Genomic DNA, 17,886 nt, shown 5'->3' on the forward strand with positions numbered 1-17,886 from the left:
AGAGAGAATAGGGACTAAATTTCTCTATCTTCTTTTCTCCCTATGAGTTTGGAGAGAATGCAGTGGTTTTGTTGTGTTGCCCCTCTTGCCACTTTTTTCTCTCCACTCTAATATGATTTTTCTTTATCGGACCTTGGTAAATACTTCTAAGCTATCCTCATCCTGCAAGAGATCTATTTCCCATCTTGGATGATTGTCTTGGGTGCCTACAGTGCTTGACAAAGAGAAGGGCAGATACACTATTTGTTGTGGCTTGATGCCATGTGTCTCCAGAAATACCTGCTAGCTAAATCTCTGGGAATCTGAACTGGGAAATGAGAGTATCGAAACATGAAATCATTTTCTGTCTCGCAAACTGTGTACTTGTCTGTCTTCTAGGTACCGTATGTGAATTAGCTAAAGACTACTGTAAATGGCATATCTCTTCCTAATTTTTAGAGGGCTACCTTGACCACCTCCTGTAGGGGGGTTTCATTCCACAGATTCATGGTCTATACAGGCCTTAGAGAAGCTCATCAAAGCATAGTTACTATGAATATAGCACCTTTCAAAGGGACTATTCGTTCACAAGGATTTTCAGGCATCTTGAACCCTGAAAGTAAAAAGAGCAGTGAATTCTATCCATTACATCAGAAAGCCCTTCATTCAGGTGAGGAAAGCCTGAGAGAAGAAATGGTGCTAAGAATGTTCTTCCTTCGCTTTGGAGCCTACCGATAGATCTGACTCTTACCTGCATGAAGCTGCATTAGAGGGCTGTCTCAGTCATTCAGGATGTTACAACATTTTGTAACTTTCTAGAGTACTTCTACCATCTGAGATCGCCTTTGCTGGTGTTACCACTTCTCTCAGCGTCCGCAATCACATTGGGAAATGAGAGATCCTGGTGTCCTGAATCCCAGTTGACTAGATAGAAATTCTTACTGTCCTTTTGCAGAAGAGCTTGTGTGTGGTTGATTGTATCAGCAGCAGGAGAAAACACTGTTTATTGAACTCTTCCCCCCCCCCCCCCTTTTTTTTTTTTCCATTGGAACAGTCTGTTGTCTCACCTCTTAATCTGTGGGATCTTTTCTCAGTCAGGATTTTTCATCTCTTCATCCTCCTGGCTGCTATGAGCAAAAAGAGAGGGTGATTTGGTTTGACATTATTTTTAAGAAATGGGAGAGTATTATGTTTTGCGGTGCAGACCTCCATTTCATCAATATTCCCTGTATGGTCATTTTTACTGTCTGTGACAGACAGTCATAGGTCTCTGTTCTGGATCCCTAGGACTTCCCAGGCTGTTTCTGCTATTTTCTGTGTTGCTAGGCCTTGCTTGCTTATTCTTTTGTTCAGTGAGAAGTGCTGCCTTGAGAGAAAAGCAGATTTTAAGATTGGTTGTTAAGACCCTTCCTAAATATTTTGAATGTTTCTACTGTAGTAGTCTAGGAATACTTGCTTCTTTCCAGCCGACTCCACTATTTTGGAACTTTCACTAGCATTGGGATTGTGATTTTATTTCTAGCTTGCTCCCTTTCTGCCATAGCTGATGTAGAACCATGCAACATAGTTAATTAGGAGACATCTTGTTTGTTTGTTTGGTGGTTTTTTGTTTGTTTTTCTTTGGTGGTGGTGGTGGGTTTTTTTCCCCTCCCCAAAATAATCTAAGTGGCTGTAGAGAAACTTGTATGGATGATAGTGTGCTTGCACTGTGGAGCTGAGGTCATGCACAGGAGTACACTGTGGGTTGAGGTCATCGTGTCAACCCAGGCATGGGTTATACGTCAGTTTGAATTGAGAAAGGGATTTTTGTTTATTCTTTTACCACTGTTTTCTATTGATCTTCTGCATGTTCTTAGTAGCCATCTTGTTTGTGTGCTCCTAAATACCACAATGTGTTGTTTCAGGAATCTGCTGACAAGCTCTTGGCAGGGGGCGAGCCACTCATCAGAATCATTTTCCCCTTTGGGAAAGTCCAAGAGAAGGGTACATTTTAGTAGCAAGGGGGAGGGAGGGAAGGCAGTGGTTTGGAAACGATTCACTGTCATTACGCTCTTAGTATTGCGTGACGACATAAATTTTGATACTTCTGTTGTTGAGGCTTAAGTAATGGTTTTGCTGGCACAGGCAAGATAAAGAATGATACTCACATTTTGTAAAAGGGTTCCATGGTACTTGATCTCCTTGGTTTGGCATGTGTGTGGTGTGGTACTGTGTCACATGTGAGTGTATGTATAGATAAATGCTCAAAGAAAGTGAAGTTTCTTAACAGTAGCTAGAGTTCTTTGAGATGATTTCTGTGTGTGCATTCACTAACAGTATGGCTACTGTCTTCTCATTTTTTTCAGGATGTCTGTTTGAGAGGAACAGGGTTTGAGGGTTTGTTGCACATTCTTTTATTGCCATATAAGAAGGAGCTCAGGACATGCACATTCACAATTGTGACTTTACATGTGAACAGTTAATCTTCAAAAAACTGTAGTCGCTGGTAATCTTTCTTGCATTGTTGTTGGAGGTGTATGATGCTGCTGGTAGAGGTGGGTGGGGTGACGTGGGTTTTTTTTTTTGGTGTTGTTTTGACCTGTTGCAAGGAGCCTTTCCCAGAGTGTGACTACAGTGTACATTAAGAGTGAGTCTCCTTCCCTTCCACTTCAGGATGTTCTTTCAGACTGTCTGTGTCCCAGCTACAAGGGATTTCTCTTGTGCAGTATTCTTTTGTATGTACTTTTGGTCACTTTGAATTTGTCAGAAAGAGGAGTTTTTCCTATTTCAGTATAAGTTTTAGTTACTTACACGGCTCCCTTTAAACATTGACTACTCTGGAAACTACAAACACAGTTATATTTTGGTTTGCTACTTCTTAAGACTAAAAGATTTTCATCAACTTCATAGCCTTCCGCCAGCCATAAAGCAGTGTGTCTACAGACTCCACACAGAGGTATAATATGAAACTTAATTGTGTTTTAAAGACTTAGAGCTTTGTGTCATGGTCCTGTGATTTGGACAAAGCTAAAGGGTACTGCCTTTTAGTCTCATTCATACCTAGTTTTCTTCATTATGTGAATGGGTATTTCCTTGATGGCAATGACATTGTCTTTGACAATAAGTAAGCTCTGGCTGCATAAACTGGACTTACCTTTAATCCATATCTTAGTGGATTGTAGAAGGTAAAAAGTCTTCTAAAAGTGATGCCTGATTCTCAGTGTATACTTCTTTAGATGTAAGTGTTCAAGTGAGATTCTTCTCCCAAATACCAACATTAGGAGTCTTGGATTCTGCTTTGCCACTGTGTGTAAAAGAGCTAGCAAATTCTGTGTTCTGTAATGGCTATGCACGCCACCACCCCAACAATACAGAATTAATCCTCAGCTTGTAGTCTGTGAATCAGGACAGTAGATTTTGCTTTGCCAGTGTTGTCTAAGGCATTGTTTAAGCTGAGTTTCAAGCACAGGAGTTCCTCTTTAATTGCTAAGTATTTGTTGAGATGATGTCTAGGTTGTCAGGTTTCTGTACCTTTTTTTTGTATTATTTTATTTTCCCATTACTTGGAAGTTCTAATAATACTGACTGACTTATTCTTGTACATTGACTGCTAATGGTGGTAAATCTTCTAAGTGATTTCATGAGCCCTGGAGATGTCAGCTGTGATAATTGATTTTGTAGGAAGGGACAGCCTGGCTGGCCCAGACCTAGCAGAGGGGTATCTGCAGGATGTTCAGTTTCCAGATGCACCACTGTATGAAAATAGCTATGTTGCTTCCATACCCAGCAGGCACACTAGGTTCGTGCAGTGCTTGGCTCAAAATAGTAAGTCCTACCAGAACTTGAACGTGTTGGAAAGTGCATTGCATGTGTAACCACGCTAGCTGTGCAAGAGCTAGCTCAGGTCCAGAAGTGGTACATTTCAGTCCAGCATTAATCAAGAGAAACAAAAGATCTGATTTTTTTTATTTAAAAGTGTGATTTATTTGTTTTTTCTTCACCATGTGTATACATAAGGTAGTTTTATATTTAATATAATGACTCGATGGAATGGATTAATTTTTAAGATGAGCTATATCTTCACTTCCTAGCATTTCTTAAGAATATAAACCAACTTAGTTACAAAAGTTTCCATTTTTCTAATCTCTCATATTTAGCCCTTAGTGCTTCTAGCAAAAGGAAGGTATGCCCAAAATGTAAATGGAGTAAAATCCAGGTATATCAATTTGCCTGGTATATAATGAAGATGGACAAAACATATATAATTAAGCCTTTTTTAGAGAGTGTTTGCATAGAATTCTAAGTGGTGTCATGTTAAGAGTTGATGTGAATTTCACTGCTAATAGGCATCCTTTCAGAAGTACCAATTGTGAAAAGAGGATTTTTAAAAAAAAAAAAAGTGTTAGTAGCATTAAGTTAGCAGATAAAGTTGCTTTTGTTTCAATTTCGGCATTAATTACCCTCAAGGGGAGACGGAAGACATGCAGGAAAAATGTAAATATTCTGCTTTAACAGATAGCTGTCTAACGTGGTATTTAAGTCTAAATTTTTAATTTTTTTCCCCTCAGGTCAACTTTCCATGTAAAAGAATACCTGTGTGATTTTTGATTATTTTTTTTTCTTTGAGAAATTTATTTGGTGTTATGTCTGAATTAGATCTGTACTATGGAATACAGGTTAATTAACTATATTCAACAGACTAACTTTTAAGTTTGACTGCATTAAAAGGTCCCTTGCCACTTTGGTGCATAAACAGTTTCTAGGTAAAAGAAGTAAACATTGAGCTTCCTCGAATCATGTTAAGAGAGGTTAATGCATTTTAATCTTAATTGGTTTTAAGCTAGACAGTAAGACGGATAAATACCTATACGCTGACCTTGTTTTAAAAAAAAAAAAAAAAAAAAAAAAAGTTGTGCAACCAACCTGTATTGTATATTTTTTAAATAAACTGACTCCCTTTTCCAGGCCTTAGATGGTCAAAATATTTATAATGCTTGCTGTACCCTACGGATTGATTTTTCCAAATTGGTGAATTTGAATGTCAAGTACAACAACGATAAAAGCAGGGACTACACTCGTCCTGATCTTCCATCTGGTGATGGACAGCCAGCGCTGGACCCAGCTATTGCTGCAGCATTTGCAAAGGAGACCTCTCTTCTAGGTATGATTCTGACATTGTTCTTTTGTATTGCAAAGTGACTTGATGAAAATGTTTATTAATCCTTCTAACGATGAAAGATCTTAAATTGCGGTAGTGTCCAAAGGCCCATTCAGGGTTCAGTCTATTGTGATCTGAATTGTAGTAACACATTTATATTGTTTTTAGAAGTCCTGCATAAATGAATGAGAGAATGCACGACAAAATGAGAAATGCACAAAGCATAAGGAAAAGTCGTTAGTTCTACCTTTATTCTCAAATCTGTCCTCCCCTCTTTCATATGTTCCTGTCAGCTGCTACTGCCCACCTTGCCCACCCTCCCACCCAACTATGTAACAGACTTAATGACTTGCATGTTTCATTCATGCTAATGCTTATTTGTAATATCAGATTATGAAAATAACATTTTGTTGGCTTCCTTCAATGAGGAAAGATTATGCTCTTTGCTTAAAAAAAAAAAAAAAAAAAGTGCTAGTCTGTGGTTTCTGTAAATAAAAGGGAAAAAAATTTAGTTGCACTTCTGGTGCCATGGTACATGAGTTCTAACATCCTGTCAGCTTTTGAGTTCATCAGAAGAAGTAGATGAAATGCTCTGAGAAATATACAGATAAATGTGTCTTCTGACTACTGGCAAAATAATTAATGCATGCTTTGGGAGAAATTTGTAATTTTTTTTTTTTTTTTTTTTTTTTATTATCACAATTCATTGCATAAGTTTCACTCCCGCTTCTGTCAAGTTGCTGTTCTTTGGTGAGAATACCTTTCACTCTTCAAAATTTAATAGTACTCAGACATAATCTCATGACTTCTATAAAACCTGATTTATTATGTTGTGATCATTGTTCTTCCCACTTAGTCTTCTTTCTTATTATTTTACTTCTCTTTCATCATTTCCCATTTTTCTTCTAAAGAAAAGTTAAGAGAAACCTAGATTTCATGCCCTGTTTTTTTGTACAGGATGGGCCAACTTGGGGTAAGTCAGAGTTAATGTAGTAAAGAGGGGCCTCTGCTCTCTGTGTGTTACAGAAGCTAGAAGACACTTAGTGAATGATGCAAGCGCAGGAAAAGGGTGAATATTGCTGCGCTATATCTGGCCTTTTCCGAAACCAGATTACTTGAAGGATACATTTCATATCTGGTTGTAAATTTCACGTGCACCCACCTCCCACAAATTTTGGAGTGCTTGACTTCACATCCTCCCGTAAGACTTGCAAAATGGTGTATCACTCGTAGCTACAGCAGTAGTTTTGGAAAGTAAAAAACACCATAAGAATCTAAAGTCTCTGAAGAACCGGTAGCTAAAGTTTTATTTAACTTCCCATCGTTTAAAAATTTAAATCCTTCATTTCATGGATTGATAGGGAAGATGGATGAATGTTTGTGAAGAAGTTTGACACCATAGAGATGAGTGCTGTCGAAACGCCCTTGAGGCAGTTAGTAATTCTTTTGTCAGCATGTAATCACTAAAACGTAGACATAAGGCTGCAGTATTAGTAAGGAGACAAAAACAAAGTAAAGAAGCTGCTTAGTAATATGAGACCCATCATATTAGGTGTTGTAAGGGGATTTAGGAGAGGAGAGTGTTAAAGATTCATGATTTATAAAACCGTGCCAAATGCAGTGTCACTTTACGTAAATCTAATTCTGACATTTTCTGGAATCCTGAGAAGTTCCTTTCCAGTCTCAGGCTTACTAACATATTTCTTTGTATGTAATGCTTATAGTATTAATCAAATTAACGGGTTTAATTTGCTTGGCATAGTGGAATCGCTCTGAGGATGCTTGGATCATTGCATCACTTTGAATATGTTTAACAATTAGGGTTACTATACTTGTTATAGTTATCCAAGTGACTTCAGCTTTAGTGGACTTTATGTTCTAGTGTTTTAGGCTTGAAAGTCTTAGATGCTTTTGTAATTTTTGTCTACAAAAGTGCCCAAGTTTTCTAACTCTTTGATTTTAATCAGACTCATTCTTTTGTGTATATTAAAGGTTTTTGCTAGTAAAATTATGAAGATGACAGTCATATTAGCTAATTAAATATTTTAATTCTCACTCTCTGGATGGACTTCTTTAAATGCACTGTTTTCCAAGCAGTAACTTTGATTGCAGCTGTGAAACATTTTCAGACCATCAGTGAAGTCAGTCATGTTTATTTTGATGAGTAGTGGAGATTATATATCGTGGTTGGTTTTTTTCCTCTGTACAAACATTCATTGTTTTTAAGGAGACTTAAGGGAGCTGGGTACATTTTCTAACTCTGCTCATGGCCAATTGGGTGATCTTGGTATATTGTAACTCTGCATCATCTGTCAAATGGGGGTGATTATATGGTGATCTTTTTTTTGTTTGGTTTGTTTTTAAATGTTCAGAGAGTTTTAAGATGGAGATTGGCAAACTATGATGCCTGAAATACGGCAGAATGATAGCAGCGACCTTCCTCCTGCTTCTTTCTTTTATCTTAATATTTTATTTCCTTTTATTTGCTTTAGAATTCTTATTTCTGTAATGTTGATAAAGATATCTTCAGAGTGTCTGCCATGCCCTATTCACAGATGGTTCCCAAAGGGCGTGTTTCTCCTTGAAAGAGTGGAGCTCCATTTTGAGCTTACTGTGATGCTCTTCAGGTTCTTTTGCGTGCTCAAAAAGAACACCACAAGTTGAATCTGTGGCATTCTTGTTAAAATTCTTGCTGTAGCTGTTCTCTTATATGTATATAATGAGATCACTAACCGAAAATGTGGTAAGGACTCAGTTCTGACTTTTGCTTATGTTATGCCATTATATGCTGGATAGTTGTACAACGTGGGTGCCTTCTTGTTGTTGGCTCTTTCTAAGTCGTATGTCAGCAGTGAGGTTTAGGTTTAACATAATTTTGTGAGTTGGGTTTTAGTGACAAGATGCGAGTCTTATTAGTCTTGGTGTTTAAATCTGCATTAATACTAAACCATTGCATATCTCGGTGTCCTTCTGGATGGAATTAACGCTCCTCTTCAGTAATTCTAACTTTATGATGTAGTGTAGTAAGACTTGCAGCTTCATAAGCTGTTATGCAGAGATTTTAAAAGAACCTGCTATCTCCTCCAAACCCATTCAGGCTAAGTATAAGAAGCAGGCCAGTAACAAGTACAAAAAGATAGTGGTTACTTGACATAAAGCCACAAAAAGGTTCATAACAGGACTAGGGACTAAATCCCTTTCTCAGTTGCGGTTATGCATACCTGCATTACGATGACTGCTTCTACTGCCTATGGTTTTCACACATAAGTTCATCACATATTGTTAGTATAGCTTTAATTTGCCTTTTATTAAAATGGCATTACTAATTTGCATTTCAGAAGTCATGCAAAAAGATACACTGAGGGGGAATAAATAATGTGACATGCTGTGTTTAAACTTCTTTGAGGAAAAAGACCTCAAAAGGCTAGGAAAAAATGTGTATAATATTTGTGTGTTTTCAGTAATATCCGGAAAAAGCAAAAACCTGTTATCTGTAATTGTTGGAAGCTAAAATAAAGCTAGTGACAAAGCTTTCTAATACCAGTTGATCATGCTGACAAAGTAGCTAACATTTCTAAATAGCTTCAGATAAGTCCTCAAATCTTAAACAGTGTGTTGCATGATAACTAATAATCATAATACAAGTTGTTATTATTTTTATTTATTAAAAATTTTTGACTTGCTTAAATCAGAATGGTAAATCAGAGTGCAGTGGAGACCTACAGATCAAGAATAGTGTTTTCTGTGGGATTGTAATTTGTCTGACCTTTCCAAGAAATGAGGTCTATGTGTCCTATGTAATCGGTTAGAAACGTATCAATCAAATAGATGATCCTAGCCCGCATGCATCATTACTCATTGTCTACTATATCCTCAGCTGTGATGAAATAAGGTGTCAGAAATCTTTGAGACTGTAAATTGGACATCTTGTTATCTTTTGAAAGAAGGAGAAAATCACTAATGGACAGAATGGGCTGGTTTCAAATGAATTATCAGAAGCAGATGGCTGATTTTTTTTTCTTCTTTTTTTTTTCACCTCACGTAAGAAGAGAGATACACATGCTCTCTTGCCTCTGCCCCAAAAAAGTTACAGGAGATCTTACAGAAAAAACCCTTTGAATAAAGAGCAACTGCATTATACTGAACCGCTACAAACAAAAGATTTTAAATAGGAACTACTTATAACGGCAAATACTAATGTGTGATAATACTTTAACTCCAATTTAGATATTTGTTTAATATTACAGCTGGAAATAACGTTGCTGTGGTTAGGGCTCCCACAGCTTTATCCCTTGCTGTCATCGCTGGCTTTCTTTATTAGCACTTTCCACCAATGCCTCTTCTTAAGATTCTTCTAAATTAATCTATTTCAAAGGATAATAATTGAAAATATTTTTGTATAAATGGTGTTGAATTAATCTTGTTTTTAACTTCTTCAGTGGGATCAAAGAATGTCCTGTAAAGTCTGACGCTATGAAGAATTTTGCCTTTTAAAGTATGAATTACTCAGCTATGCTCTGCCCAACTGTGGACAGAGCCATAAAAACTTCACTAGTCATCTTTAGATTCCTTTATTCCTTAAAATGCTGGACTGGCTTAAAGCTTCTAAGGTTAGGGACAGATGCCTAGAGACACTGGAAGATTTGAAGTATCTTGGCATTTTTTAATACCTAAATGATTGCCATTGACCTAGTATAAAATAAATTGTTTCCCTTCAGGTGGACGTCTGTCACGCCTTACTGTCATTCTTCACATTTCTGTCTGTATGACCTCTACAGTAGCTGAGTGTAAATAAACGTGACGCTCAGCGTATGCAATACAAAGCACTCAAAAGTACATTTCCAAAATGATTTTTTTAGAACAGAGCTGCATTTTTTTAAAGTTGTTTTAGGAGTTTAATTTGATATTCACAGGTTTCTCTGTGTATTACAGTCTGATTTTGTGAATAAACTTCTCTACTTCTTCCACAGTGGTACTTTTCTTTAACTGCATCCTTTATTAATTGTTTTTTCTTAAAAGTAAAGCTATATTCTTCAGCTTTAACCCAAGAGCAAAACATGCATCATATTTATGTTAGATTTTTTTGTCTTGCTATTAATATACATAAGTATATAGTATTACATTTTCCTTTCACACAAAACGGATTTTGAAAAACAAAATTGCTATGCTTGGACTAGCAGTGGTCCATCTAATTTCATATCCTTTCTCTGACAGCTATTGTTACTTCTGCATTCTCTGATGGAAGACCTAGCACAGCCCTCATAACGGATGATCATACAGTAGCATACGTGGGGGGAGTGCTTTCCTAACCCCCAGGTAGCTAGTGCTTGGCTTACTTGATGAAGCATATTATATGTCACTTTATTGCCTATTTAATGTAACTGGCTGTTGTTTCTGTAGACCATCTAATACAGTCTCAAATCTATTAAGAGTTTTTGCAGGATGGAAGAGAGAAAGACAAGATACGGTTCTTCCTTCTTATGTATTACAGTCAGTCCCACAAATACCACATATAATGCAATACAAGATCATAGTTGTTGCCTTTTGATTCAAGTATATTTTCCCTTTATCTTGTGGCATGACAGATGACTAGAATTGTCATTACTCAGAACTTTCTGTTCCTCTGGTTTGACCCCTGAATACTAACATTTTTAATCTTTTAAACTTTATTGGAAAGCATTCCATATCGTTAATTGCCTTTTTTAGAACACTTACACTTCATGTTTTTTCTTCTGTATGTGTTTTGACAGGAAATGACCAGAAAATATTTTTTTCAATGCTTGATGCAGTAATACTGTTAAGCACTATTGCAAAGTAGTGATGGATGTCCTGGTCCCTTTGAGGGATTGTTTGTCCAGCCCAAGAAAATCTGTCTCTCTCTCTTTTTTAAGAATTATTTGTTTTCACAAATTTGTGTAACAAAACATAAGTGAAGAGTTGGAATGAAGACAGAAATCTTTTCTAGGAAATTAAAAAAAAAAAAAAAAAAAAAAAAAAAGGTAGCCTTGCTTCCTCTCCCCCATCTGTCCCCTTGTGTGTTTCCTTTTGATACTAAATCTGGGGTTATTCTTTTGTTTGTTTTTTTTTCTTTCAATTAATGGCTGAATATATTTACTGTTATCTGCTTAGTATTTGGGCATTGACTGAAACTGAAGAATTTGTTTTCTCTTAAGACTTCCTTTAAAATAAAACTTAATATGGGAAGGAAAGTAGTCTTAGGTACATAGCGTAAAGACTGTATTTAGACTGTCTACCTGGCATACTGGAAGATTGGTCAAAAGTTGTGTTAGTTTAGGATGATCATATAAACATTAGAAATTTTGCCAAAATACTGAAATCTGAGAACCCAGTTGCATTAAAAGAAAATAAAATACAGAAGTTGCATTTGTTTATTGTTTTTTTACACATTTTGCTGTGTCAGTGTCCTTTTACTGAACTCTGTAAAATGTGCAAATAAAATTTTGATCAAATACAATAAAGCTGTTCGTACATAAACTATGCATAGTGCGTATGTATCAGAAGAACCTTCCACAGATCCTGGGAGTACCACACTTGCCTAGTGACTTGACCAGGCAAAACCAGCAGGTCTCTACAGCATCTGAGTTTCCTTGGAAGAGAAAAAATAAAAGCACAGCTGAAGGTTTAGCTAACGGTAACATGCTTCTTCAGGGAACTGGATTGCAGAAGCCACAGAGGATAATCAGTGGTGCTACCTTGAATTTAGAAGGTTGCTTCCTCAACTCATTTATGCTAAGGCTCTGAGAGATAAGTAGGCTTTTTCACATGACCAACTCCGGCGTTGTGTATTTAGTCTGAAGCATCAAGTTGAAGTGAGGAATGCCTCTCAAAGGGTGATGGAAAATAAGGATGTAATGATGCAGAGAGTACAATTAGTGTTTATTCTTACTGATTTGATCAACGTTTACTTTAGACCATTTTGATAAACTAGACACTTTAAGCATTTTGGAGTACAGTGGAAACAGTCTTGATGCACGAGAATGTTTATTTGAAAAAAAAGTACTTTTTACACCTCATCACTTCTTTGAAGACTTGATCTGAATCAAAAAAAAAACCACCACATTTCTTTTCCTTACGTTAGTTTAACAACCCATTTCACAACCCTTTGGATGACTTTAACAGTGGAATGGTCTGCTTTGTAGAGTGTTGTATGCAACACTTGTACTGATATAGGTACTTTTTTTTTTAAACGACTTGTGTGTGTTTCGTAAAATATGCTTTATTTTAAAATTAGGGCTTCCTGTTGCAGCTGTTCCAGGAGCTCTGAGTCCTTTGGCTATTCCAAATGCTGCTGCTGCAGCTGCAGCTGCTGCTGCTGGCCGTGTGGGAATGCCTGGAGTTTCAGCTGGTGGCAATACAGTCCTCCTGGTTAGCAATTTAAATGAAGAGGTTAGTGAAACAATTTTACTTTTTTTTTTTTTTTCCCCTCTTTAGTCACACTTCATTTGTCAGTATTTTATAATTTCTTTGCATTTGGCCTCTTACATTTGGATTTTAAGCTCAAAGTGTTTTTGCTGTTTGTTTTTTTTTTTTAATAATCCCCCAAAGTTAATTTTAAAGCTATTGTTGTTAAATACTTTTGTTTTCCCAGGTAGCTAACAACTTAAAATGTCCTTTGATAGTCGGCTACCTATTTTTTCTAAGAAAAATGTGGTAACTACTGCATGTTTGATATTTGAATTGAAAGCTTTCTTTTTACAAGATAGCAACTATGCTTTCTTTTGCAATTATAATCACGTAAACTAGAACTTTTGTTTTGTTTCTTCTAATTGTTTGCTGTTTCATTTCATGCTTGTATCTCACATTTTAAGGTCTTAATTTATGTGAACTACTCTAACACATTTTTCTTTGAAGGTTCTTCCAAAGATCTTGACGAGGCACTCTTCCAGTCTCTCTTAGTAATTTTTTTTTCTTTGCAGTACTCATTTGTCTTTAAAAAATAATAATAAAAAAAAGGTGGCAAAGCATTTTCACCTTAACTGTATCTTTCTTGCTAACTCTGAAATCTAAAGGGGTTTATTTAGTTTTGCATTTTTACTGTCCTTTACATTTATTTTGATGCCTGTGAAAGCTGGTATGAAATGTGGGAAGTTTGTATCAGTCTAGCTGTTCCATTTTTAACTGGCCTCTGTCATTGTAAATCATTAAGCTTTTTTTATCATCTGGTACTATTTTGTCATCACAGTCTTGCATGTTAAAATGTTTTAGATCAGAGTGCCATTTTGAAAGATTTTTTGCCTGCATTTCATAACCAGCCATGCTTACGCAGTTAAAGTTCAAAGTTTAAAATTTCTATTGCATGCTTTTTTTATTTATTTTCATGTTGAGATGAAATGCTGTAGTTTACTCTTGATATGAATGTACTTTACCCATATTTGTCTTGGGTGACTACATTTTACTCAGTTTCTCTTGTACAGTACATAAACCAACCATTTTCTGACCAAATTCCTGCATTTCCTATGTACTGACCTATATTTTATTTTTTTTTTGTTCCCCACTTCCTTATTTTTTTTCTTCTGCATTGCTGTATTCCCTTCCCCATTTCATCCTTTTCCCTTTGTGTTCAACTTCCCTTTCCTTGTCTTTACCCAAATTCCCATGCCCTTCCCTGTCTTACCCTTCTCCTTGTCTTTGTCTACGTTCCCTGTCTTCATTCCCTATGTTCATGCTTCTGTGCTTGAACAAAATGTTCCTCGGACCAACTTGCCCCAATTAACCGCCTTGAAACCATGATCCATGACCACCTCACCATTCTGCGGGAACCACCCTTCGTTATGGATGATCTGTTCATCTCCGCTCTTCCTCGACTCTTCTCTCTTCTTGTCTTACGCTGCTTGCTCTTCTCTCCTTCTAAAGATGGTTACGCCCCAAAGTCTGTTTACCCTCTTCGGTATGTTATTGTTAGCACTATACTTTTATTATTGATTTGATTTTGTTTTGGTTTTTTTGTTTTGGTTTGGTTTTTTTTTTTGTTTCACCTTAATTCTTATTTGTAGCTAGCACTTTGGCTTAAAGTTGAATAGTAAATCTTTTGCTATTTTTCTTTTGCTGTTTAAAACTCTCCATAGACACAGATTTTCTTTTAATGCATGCTAATATATTTTGCATGATCTTTAATTTAATATCATTCACGTAGCTTTGAGGGTTTATCAGAAATTATTCTTTTCAAAATTCACTATTCAAAATCTTTATCTCCTTTATTCATTTGTGAGAGTGTTGAGTTTGAGTGAGTGATCTTGTTGCTGTCTGAATGTTCCATTGATAATGTCAAAATATGTTACTTAGGTGACTGGCTTTAAAATGACCTTTTTCTTTTGGGTTGCCTTTGACTTTGAAAAGGTGTTTATGGTGATGTGCAGCGTGTGAAGATTTTATACAATAAGAAAGACAGTGCTCTTATACAGATGGCTGATGGAAACCAGTCACAGCTGGGTAAGATTAGTTTTCTGTTTATATTCCCATTAGTCTAAGTACTTGGAATTATGCTGTGTAAAATCAGGTGAACTAAGCATGTTTACGTTTGTCAGTTTGCCTTGTATCCTGGTTACCCACAAGATCCAAAATCTTACTGCATGCACTTGTATTCCAGAAGGTCTGCACAATATCCTAAATGAATTCAACAGCTGAATCACATGTGATGGTCCTTAAATAAAATTAAATACGCAGATTCTGCAGACATAGTTCTTGGTTCCAGTCTTTTAGCACATTGACCCTTTGATTTGCTTAGATGTTTTTCCTGTTTGCTTCTGTGATGTACCACAAGCTATTGAAAAGTAACACTGAACTGAGTAAACTTCTTGTCTTTTTCAGCCATGAGCCATCTTAATGGACAAAAAATGTATGGAAAGATTATTCGAGTTACCCTTTCTAAACATCAGACAGTACAACTACCTCGAGAGGGACTTGATGACCAAGGGCTGACTAAAGATTTTGGTAATTCACCTCTGCATCGCTTCAAGAAACCTGGTTCAAAAAACTTTCAAAATATATTCCCTCCTTCTGCAACACTTCATCTGTCCAATATTCCGTAAGTGTTGGCTATCAGTAATCCAGTAGTATTAATGTGAATCACAACACACTGAATTAACTAGTAATTTCTTGCTTATGCTTGTTTTCTTTCTGTCTGTAGACCATCAGTAGCAGAAGAGGATCTACGCACATTGTTTGCTAACACTGGAGGCACTGTGAAAGCATTTAAATTTTTTCAGTAAGTAACTTTTCTGTACATAGCTTTAACAAAAGACTGCCTTTAAGTGCATTTTTGCAGCATGTCTTAAGGAAAAGTGCATAGAGGATAGCAAATATTAGGAGAAACCGCTGTAGTGTTCGAGTTCCTAATGCCATTATTTTGTTTCAGAAGAGATCACAAGATGGCACTTCTTCAGATGTCAACAGTAGAAGAAGCTATTCAGGCTTTGATTGATCTTCACAATTACAATCTGGGAGAAAATCACCATCTGAGAGTTTCTTTCTCTAAGTCAACTATTTAAAAAGGCAGATTGAAAATGAGGGTGCATTGCATTGTTTGGTGTTGTCACCTATTGACTGTTCAGGAAAGTGGGGACCAGAGTTTGTCTTCTGTTGTTTTTTTATTTTTTTTCATGCTGTTACCATTCCTTGGTTGTTTAAAAAATAAAAAATAATAAAAAAAAAATTAAAAAGCAGTGATACTAACTGCTGTTGTTCAACTGTTGTTTAGGTAAACCATTGTTTTGTTCAAAAGATTTCAAGTTAATACCACAGTTTTTCAACTTAGTTGACGTACGTGCCTTAAAAAGGAAAACTAGTACTGCTGGAATTGCATAACTAGTAAAAAGCAAATTTGGTTGTCTGGGGCACATTGTTACATGATAATTTAAATATGTTTAGGCAGGGGTGTGTAAAAAGGTTAAGCTTTTGTTTCTCCTGCTTGGTAGATTCCTTTATCTGCTGGCTTGTCACTTATTTTTCTTTTGAATTGGATAAGATGCATTACGCTGAAAGAGTAAAATGACTTTATTTGATTTCTGCTACTTTTTTGCTTTGTACTCTTTTTTTAAAAAGGCCTTTTGTATTTCATGGTTCTGGTCTAGATTCAGTTATGAATGTAGGCATTAGTTAAAATTAACAAGGTACGGAATATTAATTTCTTAAAGGACAAAAAGTGACTTCTGTGACTTTGAGCCCTATGTGAAAAGCATTGTGGAATCTTAACCTTTTTGTACACACTCTTGTGGGATGTATCATATAAATGTCAGCACTAAGTAATGTCTTGTTTGTGGCTGAATATTTTTCGTAGATGTTTTTGAGGTTGACATGACTTATGTGCATTTCAATATATATTGCCATCTTTAGTTTGTAATTAAGGTATGGAATATGGTTGTGGATTTCTGAGCATGTACAGACTGGTCAAGCTAGTTCAGGAAATGGTGCATGTATTTTTCAATGATGAAGAAAGTTTGCTGCAAATGCTTGCAGGAAATTTTGTGGCAGTTTTCTAAAACTGACAACCAGGTGGGACCAAAGTTTATGTGCCTTTAGTCTTAATTTACCTTGCATTGTAATATTCAGTTTTAATAAATCTCTTCAAAATATTTTGTATTTAGAAATTGATCTGACTTTACTATAAACATGGCTCAGAATCTACAGATCCAGTTAATTTGAAAGCAGTTCTCTGTCAGTCTGAACTGTTAATTCTGTTTAAATGACCAATACTTTTTGAAATTGATGTACTTAGTTTCAAGATTCATAGATTCTGTTACCTACGTAGGAAAAAAAAATGGTCATGTATATTTTCTATTAGTTGAGTTTTTACATCTTTAGAATTGTAAAATTCAGTATAGTTTGGAAGTGGCACAATTAAAAATTAATTTTCTAACAAAGTTGGGAGGTTTGATGGTTGTTTAATTTCATTTTGTGTGTACTCTGCTTACCTCTGTAGCATGCTCAATAAACACTTCTGTAGCTCTGTATTCACCTTTTCTGTCTTTCTCTGCTGCTTTCTATCTCTCCTCTTCTTTGTTTTTTCACTTCTACTGTGCTTCTAAATTCATGTTTATTCTCTGCCAGGGTGGGAAAAGCATAATATTAAAAAAATACAATTTATGGCTTTTTACCATGAATCTGATGCTGTGAAAAATACCAGCTCTTATTTTCAGAAAGATAGTGACCCCTTTGCAGGCATATGTGCATATTAAACATTTCCCACCCTGTTATAACTTACTGCTTTAAAGACATAACTTTTATTGTAGTTCGTTAGCTCTCTCTTTCTATCTTTTTGGTTTTTAAGCAGATTTATGCACTAATAGGTCTCTCAGGTTTGCCATGCTCTCTTGCTGCAGTTTCATCTTTCATTTTTTTTTGTGTCTGCTAAAGATTTTCTACTAATCATACAGTATACTCATGGGTTAAAGTAACAAAGATTTTAACGTTAGATTAGTGGACCATACATATTGCAGACCAGGCTATTTCACCTTTTCAGAGACATGGGTTCAAATGCATGTAAAAACAGTTTGGGCACTTTAATAGTGTTTCTTCATATTACTTTGAACAGATTGTTGTGGGTTTTTTCCCCTCGATTAGAAGTAGGATTAAAACTTTTACACAGTCCTGTTTTAAGAGTAACTGTATGATCCTGAGGCCTTACATTGGTAAAAGCTGTCAGTGTTCCATTTGAAGCGTTTTTCTGTCAGTTCTGCAGTACAACTACTGTAGATTTATTGATGTCAGATTACTTCGTGACCTCATGTCTGTTCCTTAGGTTGGCTTTCAAA

The 17,886-nt window shown here is 36.0% G+C and overlaps 1 protein-coding gene across 10 annotated transcripts in view; it reads left to right on the forward strand.

The window, feature by feature from the left end:
• The window catches only part of PTBP2 (polypyrimidine tract binding protein 2), a 52,409-nt gene extending 36,272 nt beyond the window's left edge, over positions 1-16,137 (forward strand). For 7 of the 10 annotated variants that reach the window (XM_087730954.1, XM_087730960.1, XM_087730963.1 and 4 more), the window contains 7 exons: positions 4,924-5,119; positions 12,369-12,523; positions 13,991-14,024; positions 14,474-14,566; positions 14,945-15,161; positions 15,264-15,341; positions 15,492-16,137. In XM_087730954.1, coding sequence (XP_087587080.1) covers positions 4,924-5,119; positions 12,369-12,523; positions 13,991-14,024; positions 14,474-14,566; positions 14,945-15,161; positions 15,264-15,341; positions 15,492-15,624 — 906 coding nt within the window. In that variant the 3' untranslated portion in view covers positions 15,625-16,137. The remainder of the gene's footprint in view (positions 1-4,923; positions 5,120-12,368; positions 12,524-13,990; positions 14,025-14,473; positions 14,567-14,944; positions 15,162-15,263; positions 15,342-15,491) is intronic. The other 3 variants (XM_087730955.1, XM_087730956.1, XM_087730957.1) reach the window with 3 other exon arrangements.
• The last annotated feature ends 1,749 nt before the right edge of the window (positions 16,138-17,886 follow it).

The sequence above is a fragment of the Nipponia nippon genome, unplaced genomic scaffold (assembly GCF_047370975.1).
Source record: "Nipponia nippon isolate SJK-2023a ecotype South Korea unplaced genomic scaffold, ASM4737097v1 scaffold_5, whole genome shotgun sequence".
Classification (NCBI taxonomy): domain Eukaryota; kingdom Metazoa; phylum Chordata; class Aves; order Pelecaniformes; family Threskiornithidae; genus Nipponia; species Nipponia nippon.